The sequence below is a fragment of the Dipodomys ordii genome, unplaced genomic scaffold (assembly GCF_000151885.1).
Source record: "Dipodomys ordii isolate 6190 unplaced genomic scaffold, Dord_2.0 Scaffold15, whole genome shotgun sequence".
NCBI classification, from domain to species: domain Eukaryota; kingdom Metazoa; phylum Chordata; class Mammalia; order Rodentia; family Heteromyidae; genus Dipodomys; species Dipodomys ordii.
Genome location: NW_012267231.1, coordinates 8,189,812 through 8,211,525, shown reverse-complemented (window position 1 = coordinate 8,211,525; position 21,714 = coordinate 8,189,812). Strand labels below are relative to the sequence as shown.

The 21,714-nt window shown below is 47.8% G+C and overlaps 1 protein-coding gene across 1 annotated transcript in view; it reads left to right on the top strand.

The window, feature by feature from the left end:
* Positions 1-21,714, top strand: part of Adamts17 (ADAM metallopeptidase with thrombospondin type 1 motif, 17) — a 145,138-nt gene that overhangs the window by 535 nt on the left and 122,889 nt on the right. Inside the window, exons 2-3 of the mRNA XM_013011892.1 lie at positions 1-200; positions 8,034-8,199. Of these exons, the coding sequence (XP_012867346.1) occupies positions 1-200; positions 8,034-8,199 (366 nt within the window). The remainder of the gene's footprint in view (positions 201-8,033; positions 8,200-21,714) is intronic.

Sequence of the window (21,714 nt, the reverse complement as noted above, 5' to 3'; positions counted from 1 at the left end):
TCCTGCTGCACCTGCCCGCCTTCGGGCGCGACCTGTACCTGCAGCTGCGCCGCGACCTGCGCTTCCTGTCCCGAGGCTTCGAGGTGGAGGACACCGGCGCCGCCCGGCGCCCCGCCGAGCTCTGCTTCTACTCGGGACACGTGATCGGGCACCCCGACTCCCTGGTCTCGCTCAGCGCCTGCGGTGCCGCCGGCGGCCTGGTACTGCCCGCGCCCCCTCCTCCGGGTCTGCCTGTCTGGTCCGTGGCGATGCCTAGGGTGGTCCCTCCCCCGCGCCCCTCCCACCCAGCAGGGCTGGGCTGGGGTGCCGCGGCGGGGAAACCCAACCGACCGTCTCCCCATCGCACCCCGATCTTCCTGATGGTGTTTATCTGAGCAAAAAGCGGGTGGGGGCGGCAGACCCCGGCGGTCTTCCCCACCCCTCCGGGCTCCTGAGGTGTGGAGGGCCGGGCTGGGGTGCAGTGCGTAGGGGGAGGAAGCTGCAGGCGGCCCAGGAGAGCGCACTGGGAACGATCAGGTCCCCCACACTGGAAGGGGTGCCCTGCTTGGGTAGGGGTGGAGAACGCAGCCCATCTGCACAGGTGTGTATGTGCAGGTGTCCTGGGGTCACCTTGGTGGGTTTTTCGCAGCAACTCTGAGGTCAAGGCACAAGGCACAAGGCACACCTCTCTTTTCAGTCTGTGTGTGCAGGTCCTATAGGCTTGAACTCAGGGCCTGGGCACTGTCCCTTAGCTTTCTTTTTTTCTACTCAAGCCTGGCACACTACCTTTAAGAGCCACAGCTCTGCTTCTGGCTTTTGGTGGTTAATTGGAGATAAGAGTGTCATAGGCTTTTCTATTTTTCTTTTGTTCCTGTCGACTTTTGAACAGTGATCTAAGATCTAAGGACCTTAGCCTCCAAAGTGGCTAGAATTACAGGTGTGAACCACAAGCACCCTGCACTTTCAATCTTTTTATATCGGGAAAAGTGGTTTGATGGGACCCCAACAGGGCCATGATTAAGCCTATTTTTTTTATTTTGTTGGTTGTAGGGCTTGAACTCTGGGCCTGGGCACTGTCTTTGTGCTCTTTTGCTCAAGGCTAGTGCTCTACCCCTTTGAGCCAGAGTTCCAGTTTTGGTTTTTGAGTGGCTAATTGGAGATAAAAGTCTCACTGCCACTTTTCTACCTGGACTGGCTTTGAACTACAATCCTCAGATCTCAGCCTCCTGAGTAGCTAGGATTACAGGCGGGAGCCACCGGTGCCGCCTATTCTTGTTGACAGCTAAGACACCGGAGAGGGAAGGTTGTCAGCATCCTTTCTGTAGACTGTTAGCATACACTTATTTGTCTGGCACTGCTCCCAGTTACTGACATGGGTGCTAAAGCCCTATCCCTGTTCCCCCCACTCTCTCCTCCCTGAGACTCTGCCCTGCTCTATTAGAAGCACCTTTGAGAAGCAATCCGCGGGACAAGGAGAGCTCTTGTGGTTTTTGTTGTTATTTTTTTTGTTTTTTGCCCTGCCTGTGCTCACACTTGGCTCATTGGTGCCCAGCCAAACCCTTCTCAGCACCTCCATGGTACCCCCAAGGGGTGCACATGGCTAGCAGCTGGGCTGCCCCCCACTAGGCTCAGTATCCTGGAACATGGCATCTCCTGCTGTTTCTCTTTTTTTTTTTTTTAACAATCAACATCTGGGCAGGCAGTTTCTGATAGCGTGTCTTTCCTTCCCAGGCATAAGAAACATCCCCTCTGCCCTCTGTCTTGTACCATCATCTAGAGTTTTCTGGCCCCATTTCACATCTGGCAGCAAAACCAGAAAGCCTGGAAGGCATGGGTGGGGGAGGGTGGCGTTGTTCTAAGGTTTTCTGTGAGACCACTTCTTTCTTTTCTGCACTAGAGGTGGGCTAAGTACTTGGCTGTCATTTCCTGGGCTCAGCCTCAATCTCTTTTCACGAATTTTCTCAGTTCGAGTTTTAGGGTGCAATCTTGCTTTTGCTTTCCTGGGTGATGCTGGCAGTTTTGGTGAAACAAGGAATGTGGTGTAAAGCCCGGAGGGGGGCCTGGGAGTCATTACTATAGGGTTGTGGCACAGGAGCAGGGCGGGTGGGCTGTGGATGGGGAGGATTAACAGGGAGTGAGAAAGTCCGATCACTGTAGGGCCTGGGTCAAGGCTGGAAGACCCGCATCTTTTTTTTTTTTTTTCTATTCTTGCCAAAGAGTTTCGAGTCTGGGTCACAGCACTGTACTGTACATGGAAACATCTGAATCCCATTTGCTGCGGTTTCGTGAGTTTCTGTAGAGGTCAGAGTTTATACTTCTTGGTGTAAAGTTTCCAGCGAGGAGCTATCTGTGAAGGAGCCGAGGTTGGAAATCTGGATAACATTGACTTGAAAGTTCTCAGGGAGTTGAGGGCTGAGCCTCCTGGCAGATGGCAGCCTAGCCAGCATTTTTTTCCCTGTGCTACTCTATGGCACCATGTGGGGGCACTGTGCCTTAGAGAAAGGAACGCAGCCAAGAGGCTGAGTTCAGCATGTACCAGTTGCGGGTGGACCTCTTAGAAAGACTTGAGATGTTAAATTCCAGCTTGAGCTGACTCGGCTGTTGTTTAGTCTGCTGCCTTCATCCTGTGCGTGTGAGTTGGATGTTGGACTCTTCTCCCCAGGACAAGGCGGACCAAGGGCTGAAGGCTGGAGGGAAGAGACCATTGGGTATCTTGGAGTGGACCTCTTGGCCCTGGAGAGCAAAGAAAAGCAAGGAGCTGACCTTAGGCTAACTTAGTTTGTGCCACGCTCAATTGTTAGTTTGAGTTGTCTGCCAAAGGGGGTAGGCAGCGTTGGCCGTGTGGACTTGGGGGTGTCTTAGTCAGGATAGGCTCAGCTCAAGGTGTGGAAGGGAGCTGAGGTGAATGGACAGATTTTGTCAGCTGTGGATGGGAGATTTCCTGTATGTGAAGAATGGGATCAAGTAGGAGTTGGCAGTCTTCTTTTGGAAAGGACCAGAGAGTAGTAGTTTGGAGGAGGGGGCTATATAATCTCCCCATGTTCGGATGCCCTTTTGGTGGGAAAGAAGCAGCCTTGGTGGTATATCAGCCATGTTTCTGTGCCCAACCAAACTAATCCAGAGCTTGAGTATCACTGGACAGACTAGAAAGTTCTGCCCTATCTAAGGCCTCTAAATGGCAAAGCTCAGCACAAGGGCAGGAGGCGGGGGAGGGGGAGGGAGGAGGGGGGGTTGAAGGGGGACAGGCTGTGTTCCTTGTTACATGGAATTCAGGCTATCCATGCCCAGATATGTTGGCTGTCTATTTAATGGAGATGCATTATTAGCCTATAGATTATTGCTTAATTGTTTATGGTGCAGAAAGACAAAAACACATGTTCCATCTGCCTGTCCTGCCTTTCGACGGTGGGCAGAGGCAAGGGCCTGCGGCGTTTCTCTCTGTCTTCTCTTAGAGCTGTGCCAGCTGCACTTATTTGGATCTTCAAAGGCCCCAGGCTCAAGGATTAATTGTTTTCTGTTTATGCGTCTTCATTTTATTTACATTTCAGGGAGTCTTCACTGTCGATTTTTGGAAGAGTTCCTATAACCATGTCATGTAAAAGCAATGGACTTTAGGCTTGTGAGGAAGGCATGGCTGCTCCTCAATGAATCCATGTGTGCATAGCATGGGAATGCCAAGTTCAAATTCACCAGGGGTAGAGATGTCCTCATGTGGGACGCAGTGTCAGCCTTTGCCTAGGTCCTGTCTGGCTTGTCTGAAATGAATGGAGCGAGTTAGAAGAGGGGAGGGCTGAAGGTCTCACTATCAGGGGTTTGATCCTCTGAACAGTGGCTATTCTTCCTCTCTTGAGTTCTAGAATCCTCTGACCTCTTCTTGGCTGAGGTGGTGGCCTCAAGGGCTCAGGGAATGTAAAATATGAGACCAGATGGGAACATTAAGGTGTTCTTGGCTGTGAAGCCTTAAGAAGCTAAGTCCATTTTCTAGAAGGATCAAGAAAAAAAAAAGCAAGGTTTCCCTAAGCCCACCACCTCTGGGGTCACAGCCACATGCCCAGGACTCTTAGGGAATCTCTATGGGCCACTTTGAACACTCAGTTGGCTTTGATGGGCCAGTCAGCCCATCTGGGGAGCACAGAGCCATTTTGGGGGCAGATCGTTGGTATTACTTATACTCATTGTTCTATAGAGCTCATCCAGCCCACAAGAGATTTTTGCTTCAGGTTGGGGTTGATGAGTGCCAAAGGCCACCAGCCAGGGCGTTAGGGACCTTGCTTTCAGGAGGACATCCTGCCAGCCACTACCTCTGGTGATGTCACCTGAAGCTTTAGGGAAGAGTATTATCAAACTCTCTAGGGTCTATGACAAGATCACTCAGCTTTATGATGCAATATCATTTCATCAAGTACAGTTGAGCAGGGGTGTGACGTGGAGATGACAGAGGGGGCAGGGAGACCAAAGTACATTCATCCTTCTATGGGCACAGGACCAGGGAAGTGAGCGAGTGGCCAGTTCACAGCACTCAAGAGTGATCACGACCTGCATAAACAAATGGGAAAATACAAATCACATCTTTAGACCTTTGAGAAGGACACAATGGAGTAGATGTTAAAGGGTTGGAACATGAAAAGGATCCTTTTCAAGTTTGAGAAGGGGATCATTAAAGAGAACTCTGACAAGGAAATTCTATACCTTCTGCCTCTCCTACCCCCACTGCCTTTGACCTCCATTACCCTTCAGTTTTGCCTCTCCTGAATTGCATTGCTCAGATGCTTCATCCACCTGTAGTTCTCTAGGGCTGGGTGACACATAGGGTTCCAGGCCCTGTCTGCGTCACCCCCCCACACTTACCAATGGGCACACAATTCAACATCTGCACTCTGAACTTCCACTTAGTTGCATCATCTGACAAAAAAAATTTCAACCCAAGATGGACTGAAAAGGATAGAAGACATCTTAGACTTGCTGCAATCTTGGAATGCATCTCCTGCCTGCTGACAAGCCCCAGCTGCAGTGGCAGCTACATCTGCACAGCCCATGGGGGTCTGACCACAGTCACTAGTGAACCAAGCTGGCCTGGGTTTGCCTCTTCCCAGGCACACAGAGGCACGGCCTTGTTCCTTAGGGAATGAATGTGGAACTGTGACCTGGAGCAAGTCACTTAACTCCCAATCTTCTCTGCAAGCTGCACCTCACCTCACAACTTTCCCTCCCTCCCTCCCTCCCTCCCTCCCTCCCTCTCTCTCTCTCTCTCTCTTTCTCTCTCGCTCTCTTTCTCTCTTTCTTTCTTTCTCAGATTGGCTTGGAACTGTGGTCTGCACATCTCAGCCAGGCATATGCTACCAGCACCTGGCTCATGGGGGTGTGGTGCTGATTGTTAGTGTTCTGTGTTTTGGCACCTTTCTGCACCCCATCCCACCCCATCCCTCCTTGTGCCTCTGCTTCTTAAACCCTTCCAAAACAGCTCGGGGGGCAAACTCAATTTTTTTTAAATTTATTTTTACTGCAAAGGACAGGGAAGGAGGCTGGGCTGTACTGCAGGTCATGAAGTGCCACTTTGCGACAGTTTTATTTGGGTAGTAAAATCTGTGAGTTGTTCTTGGCAAAAGTTCTGATGAATTGCAAACCTGGAAATGTGCTTGGAGCTCTAAGTGTGGTCTTAACCTGTATCCGGAAGACTAAAGGTTTATCTTAGGGGTGGATGGCATATTTTCTTTTCTAGGGCAGCTTGATACCTGCACATCCTTTAGCATAGAGATCCTTTTTTATTTTTCTGCCAAGGGCCATTGGATATTTAAAACATCATTCAAGGGCTATGCATTGTTATCAGTAAGGGTAGGCAGCAGATAGTAAGAATGCATGTCTGCCTTGTCATGTACCCAGTGATTTCGAGAGCCTTCTATGGCTCGTGGTCTGGATATTGGTTCTTGCTTCTCCCTGTCCAACTATATCCAGTTGGGAGTTGATTGATCTCATTGGCCTTGAGTGAGATCTGTGCATTCCTTTGAGACTGGAGGAAGTGCACTGCTGTCCAGAGAACGGTGCTTCTCAAACTGGAGTTCCCCTGGCCAGTGGTATCTCTTGCTGTTTTGGACTTGTTAGAAATACACATTATTGAAACCCACTATAAATCTCCAGTGGATTTTGTTGCATGCTATGGTTTGAGAATCAACGGTGTGGTACTCCAAGGTTGATTTGAAAAGCAACGGTAGAAGAGAGAGAGAGGAGACAGGGCAGCACTGCCCTCTAGGAAGTCACACCATGATCTGGTCAAGGCAGTAGAGAAGTGTCTGCCAGAAGAGCAGGGGTGGGTCTGTACAGACCAGTGGACAGATGGGGTGTGCTGGTCAAGTTAGGTCCTCAGCGGCGGTTTTTCTTCTTTGTTGACTGGGCAGAAAAAGGAAGGCTGGTAGTAAGAGGCCTGGGCAGGGAGGCCATGTTGTTTTAATGCTGCTAGAATTGCTTCCAAGGGAGGAGAAAGTCCTTTGCACCATATTATTTTTCTAGAATTAATATTAGTCCTATTAAAGTGACAAAAATCCCTAGTTTTTAAGTTTTCCACTTAATATTCTTCTAACATAGCAAGTTTTCTGATCACTTTTAAGGGAGTTTGAATGATATTTGTCCCTATTTACACACTGGGTGATTTCACAATTTTCAAACATTTCAAGTGTCTTTAGAAGTTTCCCACATTCCAGTTCTTAGACTTGAAAAAGATAACAGATAATATTTTACAAGTACTTAAGGAATTATAAATCTAGTAATTTTGTCTTGTAAACAGGAGAAGGCCTAGGTTCTCATATTTTTTTTTTGGTGCCGGTCCTGGGACTCGAACTCAGAACCTTGGTGTTGCCCCTGATTTTTTTTTTTCAAGGCTAGCACTCTACCACTGGAGCCACAGATCCATTTCCAACTTTTTGGTGATTAGTTGGAGATAAGTGTCTCATGGACTTGTCTGCCTGGGCTGGCTTGAACCTCAATCCTCAGATCTCAGCCTCCTGACTAGCTAGAATTACAGGCATGAGCCACTGATGCCTGGCTTTCTTATACATTGTAATTCTGCTTATAAATTGACCGCGATGTTAAGATCACAAATCTAAACCAGTGATACACTTGAGTTAGAAACACAAATCTAATCCATTAGATAACTCTGCCAACTTCTCTTAAATACTGAAGTATGGGAAGAAAAATGAAAAATGTCCACCATGAAGTGATGAGTACTGTGAATCTGACTTCATTATCCTGGTATTTAATTCTAAGTGCCCTTAGATATGTTTTCCTACTAAGAGTATTTTCATTCCCCCACATTTTGATAATGAAGTTTGAATTCAGAGTTGCTTTTCCACTTGAGCCACTTTTTACCCTCTGTCCCCCTTTTCTTTCTTTAGTTAATTTTCCAGTAGAGTGTTTATGTGTGGGGCAGCCTGGAGTCTGATCCTCCTATATCTGCTTCCCATGTATCTGGGATGTCAGATGAGTTAAAGTGGGGTCTCCATAGCTTTTTGCCTGGGCTGGCCTCAAACCACGATTCTCCCAGTCTTCACCTCCCAGATTAGGGAAGATTAAGGCATGAGCGAGAGTATACCTTACCATTTTCAAAAGTCAGAGTCTCACTATCACAATCTGGCCTCAAACTTAATATATGTATCCAAGGTAGTCTTCAACTTGCTCTGTAGTGTAGGCTGGCCTGGAACTTGAGATCCTCCTGCATGTGTCTCCTGAGTGCTGGGATTGTGGGCGTATGCTACCATACCTGACTCAAATGGACTTTTAGGAGGATAGATCTTAAAGTAATTTTTTAAAATGAAGTTTTAAAGAAATGGTATCTTTTATGAAAGCGGGCGTGGAAAATGGGGTCTATGGATGAGAGTTCTGAACACCTACCTCTCTGCTGGGCCTCTGCCCCCAAAACCTCTCAACATAACTGCTCAGTGGGATGTTGGTGGGTAGATAAATCTGAACGGTTCAGGAAGATGTGGATGACCCACCGTGCTGCTGTTGGGCTGCTGGGTAAATGTAGGTGACCCATGTCCTGCTTTCCTCTGCTTTCCTGGCAGGTGGGCCTCATCCAGTTGGGGCAGGAGCAGGTGCTCATCCAGCCCCTCAACAATTCCGGGGGCCCGTTCAGCGGACGAGAACATCTGATCAGGCGCAAATGGTCCTCGAGCTCCAGGCCATCTGCCGAGGCCCAGGAACCCGAGGAGCGCTGTGGGGTCCTGACAGGTGAGTCGGGGCAGCAGCATGAGTTGGCCGGGATGTGCTCAGCCTGCACCTTGTCATGGCCCCAGATGTGAGAACTGAACCTCCTCACCTCTCCCTGTGTTGTTCAGAGGTGGCGATGTGTTCTGAGACACGCTTTCTTGGGTGACTCCGTTGTTGTGTTAACGCCACTGTTACTCAAAATGTGAAACCATGAAGACGTATGTGACTGGGTGGGAGAATTTTGCGAAGCTGCCATTGGCAGCTTATTGTCCCTAAAACATAGTTGTTTAGTACATGATTGTATTTTGGAGGCATTTAGTATCCCTGAAGTCAGTTCTTCTTCTGTGTGTGTGCATGTGCTTGTGTGTGCATGTGCGTGCACCAGTCCTGGTGCTTGAATTCTAAGCCTGGCCATTGTCCCTGAGCTTTCTTTGCTGTAGACTAGTACTTCTGAGCCACTTGAGCCACAGGTCTGCTTCCAGCTTTTATTTGTGTGTGTGTGGTTAATTGGAGATAAGAGTTTCACAGGCTAGACTTTCTTGCTGAGCTAGCTTTAAATGGGGATTCTCAAATCTCAGCCTCTTGAACAAGAAGCTAGGATTCCAGGCATGAGCTACTGGCTGCCATTTCCTTTTCTATGTGTATTTCTTTTGTACCCCTCCTTTCCCCTCTCTGAGAAACCCGGGATTTCATTCATGCAAGGCTTTGATTTTACAATCACAAGTTGAGCCTGTAAAAACCCTCAGGTTGGCAGCAGAGCTCAGAGGACCACTTATGCTGGTTAATTGGAGACAAGAGTCTCACAGACTTTTCTGCCTGGGTGGGCTTGGAACTTGATCATCACATCTCAGCCTCTTGAGTAGCTAGGATTACAGGAGTGAGCCACCTATGCCTGGCATTTTCAGTGGGTTTTTGCTCCCCTTACATCTTTGGCATATATTAGCCACTCTAAGTTTCTGCACTGCTCTCAGTACTGCCTGGGATTTCTTAAGGGCTGCCTTCTCAGTCTTGGCTGCTTGTGGACCTCAGCCTGTGAGCTTTAACAACTGCTCAGACCTGGATCCTGCCTACCCCAGCGGCTTTAATTGGACTGGGGTGCAGTTCAGGCACCTGGTGATGGAATACCTCCCCAGACACTGCTAACCTTATGCCAGTGTTGAATATGGAGTCTGAGTAATGGCACCTGTGGGCCATTGGAAGTGGGATTTCTCAGGTAAGACCTTTCCAGGAGGGCCACACAGTAAAAGCTAGGAGAAACACCTTTTATTCTGTGGCTATCAGAAGCCCAGTGTGCCTGTGACAACAGGAGCAGATAATCGGATGTTTGTCTGATGACCTGCTCCCTTCCCCTTTAGGGAGGGATAGCCAGAATCGCTGACAAAATGACAAATGTGCTTGTGTGTGCATTTTTTTGTATTGAAGGCTGGTTTGATGCTTTTTTATGGCAGAACTGGGGCTTGAACTCAAGGCCTAGGCACTGCCCTTTAGCTTTTTTGTTCAGGGTTGGTATTCTGTCACTTGAGCCACAGCTCCACTTCCAGCTCTTCTTTTTAGTGACTAATTGGAAGTAAGAGTCTCACAGATCTTCCTGCCCAGACTGGGTTAGAACTGTGATTCTGAGATCTCAGTCTTCTAAGTAGCTAGGGTTATAGATGTGAGCCACCAGTGTCCAGCATTGAGCTCTTGGCTTTTTTCACTCAAGGCTGGTACTCTGCCATTTAAGCTACAGCTCTACTTCCAGCTTTTTACTGGTTAATTGGAGATAAGGGTTTCAAGAATGTTTTTGCCCACACTGGCTTTGAACTGAAACCCTCAGATCTCAGCCTTTAGAGTGGGTAGGATTATAGGTGGGAAGTACCAATACTTAGCTTGAGGCACTTTTTGATAGTCTGGTTTCTAATGAAGGGAACAGGATGAACTGAGGAAGGGTTAGATTTAATAGAAACTGAGCTAAGAGCAGCCAAGTAAGACAATTCTGGAAAATGCTGAAATTGCAAAATATAAGCTCTCCTTTTTTTACCCTCCCCCAAATCTGACATCAGATTGCTTTGGATAATTAAGGTATTGTACAAACCAGGCTGCCGGCTGGGCAGGGACACAGACACCGAGAGAGGATGAATATTTTCTGTTGCCGTTTTCTGTTTTGCATTAAATACTCAGGGAACGTTGCTCTGTTGAGAAAGTTCTTTCAAGTAGCTTAGCTAATTAGTCAAGTAGGCTGTATCTAGTTTGGATTAGCTTGGAAATGTTGGGAGTTCAGAAACCAGGAGAATTAATTGACTGGGACACGGCAAAGTACATTTCGAAGTTCCCTAGGCAGATTAATCAGATGCATCCAGGGTTTCCCGTGGGAACGTAGCCTTTCTGGCTGGACTCGGTGGCCAGAATTGATTTCACTGTGCCCTGCTGTTGATTGTATATTACACTAATACTGGCCCTGGCCCCCACCCCAGCCCCAGCCCCAGCCTGGAGGCCTCACTGGCTCGTGCAGGTGGCAAAGAATCTGACAAGTCTTCCCCCAGGAAGTACAGAACTTACCTGAGAGTTAAACCTAGATGAGCCGCCATGTTGTCTAACGTCTTGTGTCTAGACAGGATTAAGGATGGTCATGGTCAAAGCCACTAGGGCCTAGCTCTTGCATATATTTTCATAATTTTTTATTGTGAAAATACTGTACAGAGGGGTTACAATTACATGGGCAAGATAATGAGTACATTTCTTATCAAGCATTGTAGCCTCCTCCTCTGTTTCCCCTTCCCATCCCTTCCCATCTTCCTTCCCACCCCCCCCATAATATTTTTATATGAACTCCCAAAGTAGTATTTTAAGTATAATTCCACAACCAAGAGAAGGGACAATCACGTTAGATTGTGTGGCTTTTAGCATCTGTGAGATTCCAGCTTAGTCTATTAGGGCTTCTGTGACGAAATGCCCCAAGCTAGGGTGCAATGGGGGGCTTCCACCACAGGAAAAGCACTTTTTACTTGCAGTTCTGGAGGCTGGAAGCCAGAGACCAAGCAATTCAGAGTTGTCCCTTATGATACTCTGAGGGAAGCCTTGTGGCAGGCCTTGTCCTTTGGCCGGCAGATGACCACCACACCCCTGTGTCTTTCACTGGTCATCTGTGTGTCTTGTCTGTCTCCATGTCCATGTCTCCTCTTCTCATGAGGACACTGGTCTTCCAGGATTAGGGCCTGCCCTGGCGACCTCAGTTTAATTCAGTTATTTCTAGGAAAAAACAAAAAGTGTCCGCCAATGCAATTGCGGTTGTGAGGTTGCTGAGAGCTGGGAATTGTTTTTCATCTTGGATGCAGAGGGGGTCTCTGCCCACAGGGACCTGGCAGTTAAGTATGGAACATCAAGTAAAACAGAACACAAAGCAAAAACTGGACTCCTGAATTCTCAAAACTTCTGCATGTGAATATCTTGCCTCAGGACTTCCTTCTTTTTTGAGAGAGAAATGAACCAGGCCACTACCCCATCCATGCCTTGTGCATATCTGATGTCGTCCCCATTCAGGACTGCCACACCGATGTTGCTGGGGCTTGGAGTCAGGGCCTGGCACTCAAACTTGGCTTTCTTGCTCACGGTACTCTTTCTTTAGCCATACCTCTGGTCCGGCATTTTGCTGGTTAATTGGAGATAAGAGTCCTACTGGCTTTTCTGCCCAGGGTGACTTAGAACTGCGATCCTCAGAGCTTACTCTCCTGAGTAGCTAGTATTACAGGCCTGAGCCACACATGCCCAGCTCACTTTTGGCTTTTTGGTGGTTTAATGGCTGGGCTGGCAGGAAAAAATCTCAGCCTCCTGAGTATTTAGTGATGTCATCTTTTATTCTACAAATAATCATAAATAAGTTATTTGTGATTATGAGGTAAATTTTTATCTCCCAGAATTTCTTTACAAATATACTTCTTTGTCTACTGATTTGGAGACTGTGTCCCAGACTATATTTCTACTTGATGCCTTTTTATAGTTTTAATATCTCTGCTGAGATCTCCTATCATTTTCATTTATCAAGACCATGTTTTCTTTTAAATCTTTGAGAATGCTGATAATAGTTGCTTTAAAATTCCTGTCTGGTAGCATTAACATTTTTGTCTGCATTGATTGTCTCAAGTTACATTTTCCTAGTTATTCCTACATCAAGTAATTTCAGACTGTGCTCTGAATGTTATAAATATGGTATTGTAGAGAGTCTGGAATCTATTCCTCTGAAGACCATTTTACCTGGAACCTAATTTTGTTGGGCATAAACTAGAAAATGTTTATCTTGGGCAGCAGCACAACTCCTGCTTCAGTTTATCAGCTCTCGCCAGTCTGTGCCATGTAGGGGGTCAATCCAGAATGTAGGTAGAATTTATATACAGAGTCTGGGCCCCACCCCTGAGGTCTCTCCCTTCCAGCATGAGTTTCCCATCCCAGAATTGCTGTCATCTCTGCCCTCTGGTTCTGTAGATCATAAGCAGCATAAGCCTTCTGTTGGTGTATTTTTTTGTTTGTGTTTTGCTTAATTTAACTATACCATGTTTTCTCATTGCTTCCATTTGTTGTTGTTGTTATTGTTGTGTTGTTTGCTGTTATTCTTTCCTTCATTATAAGGCTGACTGGATTTTCCTTAATCCCCTTTCACCAAGTCTAGAAGTTCCACGATCTAGTACAATGTTGTGATCACTGCTTTTGAATTCCATATGCACACACGTATGTATTGGCTGGCTTCTGAGGCTGCAGATGGCTCAGTTGCTGTTACAGATAAGGCGTTCCCCCTACACTTCTGGAATGTGTTGGTCTCCCTCTCCTTACTTGGCATTGGGTGACGAGATGATGTTAGCCCTTCTAGGTGGTTCAGAAATGCAACGTTTTATTTATTATGGTTCTGGAGGCTACATGCCTAAGATGAAGTCTTAAAAGGAAGGCACACTTGGCTTGAGTGTCTGCTTCTCACAGTGATGTCCTCTCACTGTGTCTTCACGGTGTGGGAAGACAGGGGGGTCACCTGAACCTCTGTGTGAGGCACTTAATCCCCCTCACCAGGGCCCCTCTCAAACCTCCCCCTCCTGATGCCCTCCCATTGGGGGTTAGTTTTCAGCAGATGGATTTGGTGAGGAAACATGTCCAGAGTGTAGCAAGTACATGCAACTGCATGTACACTTTGCTTTGTGGTTGTTGCTCACAGGGCCTGAACTCAGGACCTGGGAATTGTCCCTGAGTTCTTTTTGCTCGAGAATGGCATTCTTCCCCTTTAAGCCACAGCTCTACCTCTGGCTTTTTCTGTGATTAATTGGAGGCAAGAGCCTCACAGACTTTCCAACCCAGGCTGGCTTTGAACCATGATCCTCAGATCTCAGCCTCCTGAGTAGTTAGGGTTACAGGTGTGAGCCACTGGCTCCTATCTCACTTTCTTTTCCCCTATCAGTTGTAGGGTTTAATTCTGGGCCTGGGCTCTGTCCCTGAGCTCTTCAGCTCAAGGCTAGTGCTCTACCACTTGAGCTACAGTGCCACTTCCGGTTTCTGGTGGTTCATTGGAGATGAGTCTCAAGGACTTTCCTGCCTAGATTGGTTTTGAACCGTGATCCTCAGATTTCACTCTCCTCAGTAGTTAGTATTACAGGTGTGAGCCACTGGCACCCAGCTTTCCCATCTCACTTTTTAAAAATTTATATCTGGGGACTTGACTCTTACTCCAGAAGTACTCGTTTGTATGTATGTATTGTGATTCTCAAGGTGTCACAGATCTGGCTCATGTAGTTTTAAATATCAGACAGACATAGCATTTTATGTAGGCTTTTACAGCATTCATAGACACTCATGTGATTTTCCTGCTTAGACATGTCAACATAGCATATTACGTCAGTCATTTCCTAATATTTTGCCAACCTTAAATTCCTGGATTAAATCCTACTTGGTGTGGTGTTTTATTTGCTCAGCGTGATGCTGTATTCTCTTTGTTAATGTTTTCTTAGCTCTTTTGCATTCATGGTCACATGAGGTGGTCTTGGAGCTCTCCCTCATGTGTGCTGTCTTTTCCCAGCTTAGGAATTAACAGTACATTAGCTCCTTGAGGAATGTGGAGTCTTTTCTTTATTTTCAGTGTTCTGGAACAATCTGTGATCCATCTAGGTTGTCTAGTCACTGATGGTTTGATACAGTCCCTTCTGGAAGCATCTCAGTTTTTTTCTTTTCTTTCTTATTTTTCTGGTGTGGGTATATGACTAATTTTTTTGTAACCTCTCTGTTTTTTTCATAAAAATTGACCTGTATTGCTTATGGAATCACTTTTGGTAAAATGTATGTTTCTAGCAAAAGCCATTGAGCTTTTCTAGTGTAAGAGACTTTATGTATGAAATAATTATTATTTAACACAGTTCAAACTAGATTGCAAATTCCTAGATCATAGGGCTTTTGGTATATTAAAGATATACTGTGGCTTCTGGCTTCTGGAATGGTCTTACTGGATGGCTATTTGGCTATTCTCCATATCCATTTTGGACTTGGAACCCTAAGTCAGATGTCACCAGGGATCCTACCTGGTTGTCTTACTTGTCTTCTGAAATCCCAGAGTGCTTTGTCTACATGTTTGAGTGTCACATTTTTCTTTCATCATCATCATCATCATCATCATCATCAATATTATTGGCCACAGTTATGCCCAAGTACTCTGGCTGGAAGGCAAGACTTGGGAACCAGTTTCCTGACTCTGCTGTAACAAGTTACCACAAAGTTAGCAGCCTGAAACAACCCAAATGTCTTCTCTTACTCTGGAGATCAGGAGTCTGAAATCAGTACAAGTGTGAATTGCACCATAAACCCAGAGTATCCGCAAGCCTTTGGTTCCTTCTGGAGGCTCCCAGAGAGAATCCATTCCCTTGCCTTATTCCAGCTCTAGAGGCTGCCCGCATTCCTTGGCTCCTGGCCCCTTCTCCATCTTCTAAGCCAGCAAGGAGACTTTCTCACGCTACATCACTGACAATTCTCTTCTGAAATTGAATTTCCCTCTGCTCCCCTCTTATGCAGACATATTGGGCCTAGCCAGACAATTCACAATCTTTAATTACATCTGCAGAGTCCCTATGGCCATGAAAAAGTTTTTTTCCTCCCCCTAGATTCTGGAGATTAACATGTTGACATCTTTGCAGGGAGCCTATTTCAGTCCATAACTATACTTCCTTTTTTCTTCCACAAATTGAAACATTGCAGTTACAGTAAGTAGTCGTGTGTGTGTGTGTATGTGTGTGTGTGTGTGTGTGTGTGTGGGCACTGGGGCTTGAACTTGGGGCTTGGGTGCTGTCCTTTAGCTTTTAAGTTCAAACCTGATGCTCTATCACTTGAGCCACAGCTCTACTGCTAGCTTTTTGGTGGTTAACTGGAGATGAGAGTCTCACTGCTTTTCCTGCCTGGGTTGACTTTGAACTATTAATCCTCAGATCTCAGCCTCTTGAGTAACTAGGCTTATAGGTGTGAGCCACTGGTGCCCTGCTAATTTTGTTTTCCTTTTCACATTTTGCTGTTGAACATTTTCCTCTGTGAGAATCCAGAAGTACCACATTAAACTTGCTTTTGAACATTGAAAAGAAATGCTCAAACTCCAACACTGAAACAGAAAAGAAAATCGTCTTTTTTTTTTTCATGTGTGTCTGAAACCTTTTTCCCACATACAGTTCCGCCAACAGGAACTGGACCAGAAGCAGTGTCGTTTCTCTCCCTCTCCCTCCTCCCGCCCTCCCAAGTCCTCCCTTGGACTCTTATGCAACATACAGCCATCCCACTGCAGTAACTCAAAGCAGAGGAGGCCTCCAGCTTAAATAGGAAAATCTGCCTCGAGCTGCAGACGGATCAAGAATGCATAGTTTATTATTTGAAATGAACCCTGGCTGGGGCTAGCCAGGTGGCTTAGGGAAGCTCCTGGCAGCTGGGCTAGCCTCAAAGGCTGAGGAGGCCTGTGGCCCCAGGAAACACCCTAGCCAACAGCTGGGTGAGCACATGGCTGGGGTGCTTGGCTTGGTATTTCCAAGAGGTGCTGGGGGTGGAGAGCAGGCCCTTGCCAGCTCTCTGAGAAGTGTCTGATTTTCGAATCATCAGTATGGGAGGGAGCAGGACGGAATGTGTGACAGAGCAGAGGAGCTAGAGCCGGGCCTTCCTCCCAACAAGAGGCCCCAGGCCAGAAAATCCACCCCAGGCTCGGCCAGGCGAATAGAACGGCTCTTTTTAAAGAAATGGCTTTAGTTTGCATTTTCCTCCTCCTGCAATGCAGTCTAGCCTTCTCAGTACACTCATTTCTCTTGGAAAAGCCCAGCGAAGTCTCCTTGGGACCGGCTGCTGGGCCATTTCCAGCTTGCAAATGTGGCGGGGGTTCATTTTGCATCGTCGTCGTCTTTCCAGGCAACGGGCAATTTCTTGTGCACGACCAGACAGGGAATTTGCTTGCTGGAACTGGTATGGGGTTGCACAAACTACCCCTGGGCCGAAGGAGCCCGGATACCTTTCTTAATCCATTAGCAAGTCATACATCAAACTTCCTGTCACTGGGGTTTGGACAGAGCTGGACAGTGAAGCCGAGGAGAAAAGCCCAATAAAGCCAGAGTGTTCCCGCCCAGCGAGGCAGAAACTGGCAGCATCTTTGGTGGTCGGCTCCAGGGGTGGTGTGGCTAGAAGCGGGGACCAGCTGTGAAGGGACATGGTCTCTGCCTGCCATGGAGGAGGCACTGCCAGCTCTGTCTGTGCTTAGATACATGGGGATGCTTTCTGGGGATTTGGGACCTTTCCTCTCTAAGGAAAGAGCCATTGTTTAGAGCCAGAGCTTACAATCTGGGGTCTGGTGGGTCTCTCAGAGTGTTCCTGCTTGGCCTGTGGGAATCCCACAAAGGGAACGAGCCATTCTTTATGTCAATATTTATAGAAAACACAGCTTATATTCCCAGAGAATAAACTTACCCACCACTGCCCGAGGCTGGCTGTTGATTTTTCGTTTTCGATCCCCTTCAGCCCTGTCTCTTCCCAGGGCTGGAAGTGGTGTGTGTGTGCAGCGGGGGGGGGGGGGGTAGGGGGGGAACGCTGTGCTCCAGGATTGGAGAGGGTTTCCCACCTGCTCTGTCCCCAGGTGTTAGCTGAGTCACACGGGGCCCATCCATCAGCATTTTGGGGCTGGGTACTCCCAAGAGCACTGAACCTGAGACTCAGCCTCTGTCAGGGGTCTGCTGGCCGGCCTCTGGGTTGGAAACTGCCTTCTTAAAATAACCATGGGTCTTCCAGCCATGGAGGAGGATGTGGCAGCTTGGAGCTGTGCCATGAGCCCCAGTGAGCCCCAGTGTTGGCCCTGGCTGGCAGGTGGCCAGCTCCAGAAGGCACTCGTTTTCCCCTCAGGACTCCTCTCTGTGTACAGGTGAAGGTGGGTAGTGGTGTACACCTCCACCCCCAACATGGTAGGCAGCCGTCAGAACCAGGCAGAGTCACGCAGAACCCCAGGCAGGCCGGACAGGGATTGAGGGCTCTGGAGGGCGTGGGAGGAGGAGCTGTGGGGAAGTGCTCCTTGTGTTCCCCATGCAGCTCAGCTGTGAAGGGATGGCCCGTGCCATGTCCTCCTTTAGACTTCGCCCTCATACCAGGCTCCTTGCCAGCCTGAGACACCTTACAGAGCCAGGTAGAGAGGGGACTGGGGTGTTTGGGAGACAGAGATGGCTCCGGGACCATCTCTGTGACTCTGTCAGGGAGTGAGGAGAGCGTGGCCTCAGGCAGGCCTGAGCCTGAGGCCCAGCGCAGTCCAAACTCATTGAGTGGTCTTGAAATATCGACTCCAGACCATCACTTCCTGTGAGATTACTGGAGAGACTCAAGCTCAGGGCTGACCGCTGTCATGGTCAGTGGTGGAGGACCCTCGGGGAGCAGCAGCAGAAGGCCTGTGGCTTCTAGCCTTGCTAAAAAAAAAACCAAAACAAAAACAAACACAAAAAACAGGATATCTGCAGTGCCTCAGTCAGCCCTGTCCCTGCCAGCAGATTGCCCTATGTATAATCAGTGCTAAATGATTATTGAATTTGGGGGATGTGGTAAAAAGGAAAGACTAAGACCAGGGACTGGAGGCCACCAATGCAATACAGCTTCCATACCTTAAATCTAATCAACACATCAGCTGGCTCCAAGGTGCGCCAGGTGAATGAGACAGGCATCCAGCGCTGGCCTCCCCAAGTGAGTCCACGCTAGATTGTGTTGGGGACAAAGTAGGTGGGAGAGGAAGCCAGAACAAAGTTGGATGACAAAGTCCAGAATTCTGCTTTCCCATCCCACCACTTTTTTATTTTTCATGATTCCAGAGCTGACGGGGTAGAGTTGTTGAAGATCTTCTAGTTTCAGTAATATTAAAGAGCAGTTACCTAGACTCTTACTGCAATACTGGCTGCCTAAAAAGGCAGGCCAGTTAGCAAGAGCAAAAAGAGCCAGAAATGGCACACAGTGCAGTAGGAACACAGCTCTCACCGAATTACTGCTCATGTGTGTCACAGATACTTGATTTCTTAGCTGTCTGCCAACTCACTTGTCTTAATTCATGTCAGGGGCCTCAGATTGATTGATTGATTTTGTCGGTTGGGGGCTTGAACTCTGGGCCTGGGTGCTGTCCCTCAGCTCTTGAGCACAAAGCTAGTACTCTACCACTTGAGCCACAGCCCTGCTTCCAGTTTTGTAAGTGGTTTATTGGAGATAAGAGCCTCATGGACTTTCCTGCTGGGGCTGGCTTTGAACTGTCATCCTCAGATCTCAGTCTCCTGAGTAGCTAGGATTACAGGTATGAGCCACTGACACCTGGTAGGGGCCTCAGATTTAAAACTGGCCTTCCACTGTCCCTCATCCAGTTTGGGGTGGTCAACCTCCAGCCTCCTGTGTTACAAACCTCCTGTGCATCATTTACAGCTGCTATGTAAGGTATTTTCTAACAACTTTGGCCAAGGCTATATCGCAGGGCCTCGTGCTGGGCGTGTGTGAATTGTCTGTGTACATGAGGTATGGTCGCTCATCGATGTCATCGAACAGTTGTTTATAAGGTGGGATTTTTGTCAAGCAAATCAGGCTTGAAATGAAGTTGATGAAGTAAGTTAGGCCTTGGAAGGAATCTGGAACGAACCCTTCCATCGAGGAGAGGAGTCACTGGCAGGATGTGCACCAGCTGCTCAGAATGTACTTCTTGGTTTATTGCTGTGGGGTTTTTTTCCCCCAGAAAAATGACAACTGTTGGTCTAATTTGGGTGGTGGTTGAGTAACAAGGGCATTTGTGTGTGTGTATGTGTGTGTGTGTGTGTGTGTAAGAGTCCCTGTGTAACCTGGGGGACAGCTGTGTGTGTGTGAGAGGATCCTGGGAGGGAGACATCAGCGCACACCTGGTTCCTTGCCAGGATCTGGCCTGAAGTGCCCAGCTGTTCCCATGTGTAAGTCTGTGAGGGCCAGCTCCAGCTGGATAAACACGAAGGAACACGGGAGGCAAGGCAGGGGCGCTGCTCAGGGCCCTCTCCCTCTCCAGCCTCAAGCTAAGACCAGAAAGTAAAAACAGTCTTGTGGGAGAGGCCGATCAGGTGAGCTTTGTCGTGACTGGACACAGGCTTTAGAGCTAAGCGCTGTGGCTGGGACTCTTGCCCACTTGTACCTCTGTTTCCCTTTGGGCTGAATTCTTAGGCAGCCTGCTATGGTTTGGGTATGGTTTATCCCCCATGGCTTCATGTCCACCTATGTTTTTTAGCATGTCAGCATTGGCAGACCATGATCCTTAAAGGGGCAGATATGAGGTTAGGTTACTGGGGAATGTGTCCTGTAGAGGGAGAGGTCATTCTTGTGAGACTCTAGTTTCATTCTGGCGTCTTGTCTCTCCCTGCTACCTTATCTTTGCTCCTCGGCTTCTACCATCGAGAGGCTATCCACCAAGAGAGTCACATGAAAGCTATGTTATGCCCTTAAACCTCTATAGCTATGACATGAACTGTTTTCCTTTATAACATACCCAACCTCAAGTGTTTTGTTTCCTTGAGAGGAAGTAGACTGGTAGATACAGCCTCTGTGTCCCTGGTGCCTGTACTTAACCACACAATCATTACTTTCTTCTTCTTTTTTTCCCCCTGTCAGTCCTAGGGCTTGAAATCAGGGTCTGGGCATGGTCCCTGAGCTTTTCTGTTCAAGGCCAATCCTCTACCACTCTGAGATACAGCACTACTTCCAGTTTTCTGGTGGTTCATTGGAGGTAAGATTCTCTGAGACTTTCCTGATTGGTCTAGCCTTGAACCATGATCCTCAGATCTCAGCTTCCTGAGTAGCTAGGATTTAAAGCATGAGCCACTGGTGCCCAGCTTTGTAAATGGGATTACTTTTTCTAGTGAAGAGCTTTCTGGAAAGGTCTTATTCAGAGTCCTTCAAGGGGGTGGGAGATGTCTGATGGTGACCTGCCAGGGAATCTTATGGGTGCTGGAAGAATCCCTGATGTTCCAGTGGTCTGCAGGTCCACAGGCATGTTCATTCCCTGGCCTCTGAAGAGTACTAAAGGATTGCTTCATTCTTTCCTTTGTTGATTTATTTCATCCTCTCATTCAGTTATTCATTCAACAATGTCTGACACCTCGTGCCTTGGGTGGGATGTGCAGAGGTAAGAAGTGTTTCCCATCTTTGTTTCCCCCCCCCCAAACCTGGCAGCTTGGGGAGAAAGGAGAGAGGGCCCAGAACCACAGGTTTGCATGGTGCCTAGGGGGCTGGGGAAGAACTAGAAGATTGGCAGTGGCAGTGTACTTCTGTGTTAAAGCAATGGAAGTCTGGGTTGTTGGCGCTATAGAATGTTCTGGGCCCCTCTCGATGGTGGGGGAATTGAATTTCTGAGCTGTCTGCAGGCTTTTTTTTCTGACTTGTCAGAGATGAAAGAGATCTGTTAAAAGCCACAATACCCAGGATCCTGACGGCGGATTCCAGGTGCAGCGAGCACAGATTTCTTTACAGGCTTTTGTTTGTCCTGTCTTGTTCCAGTTGAAACTTGAACACATTCATTAATTTTCCCCCCCCGAGCTGTGTATTTGTGGAATGTTCTCCCCCCGGCCCCATCAATTTAGAAGATAAAGCTGTCAGGCTCTGGTAGCCAAGGTTCACCTTCTAGCCACTGATGGGGGTTTAAAATGGTGGCAATGCCAGGCACAGTGGCTCATACCTGTCAATCTAGCTATTCAGGAAGCTGAGATCTGAGGATTGTAGTTTGAAGCTAGCCTGGGCAGGAAAGCCTGAGAGACTCTCCAATTACCCACAAAAAAGCTGGAAGTGGAGCTGTGGTTCAGGTGGTAAGATTGCTAGCCTTGAGTAAAAAAACGCTAATGGCCAGCGCCCAGGTCCTGAGTTCAAACTTCAGGACTGGCATAAAAAGAAACAAAAATTGGGGCTGAGTGCGCTTGATAATTCTAAGCAGTGGTGGTTTTGTTTTATTTTGTTTTGCATTTCTGAATATATCCCAAGCCTCTGCATGGCGCGCTGAGATCCTCATCCCTTCCGTGACTCGGGCAGCCAGGGATCCGGGTCCTTCTTCCT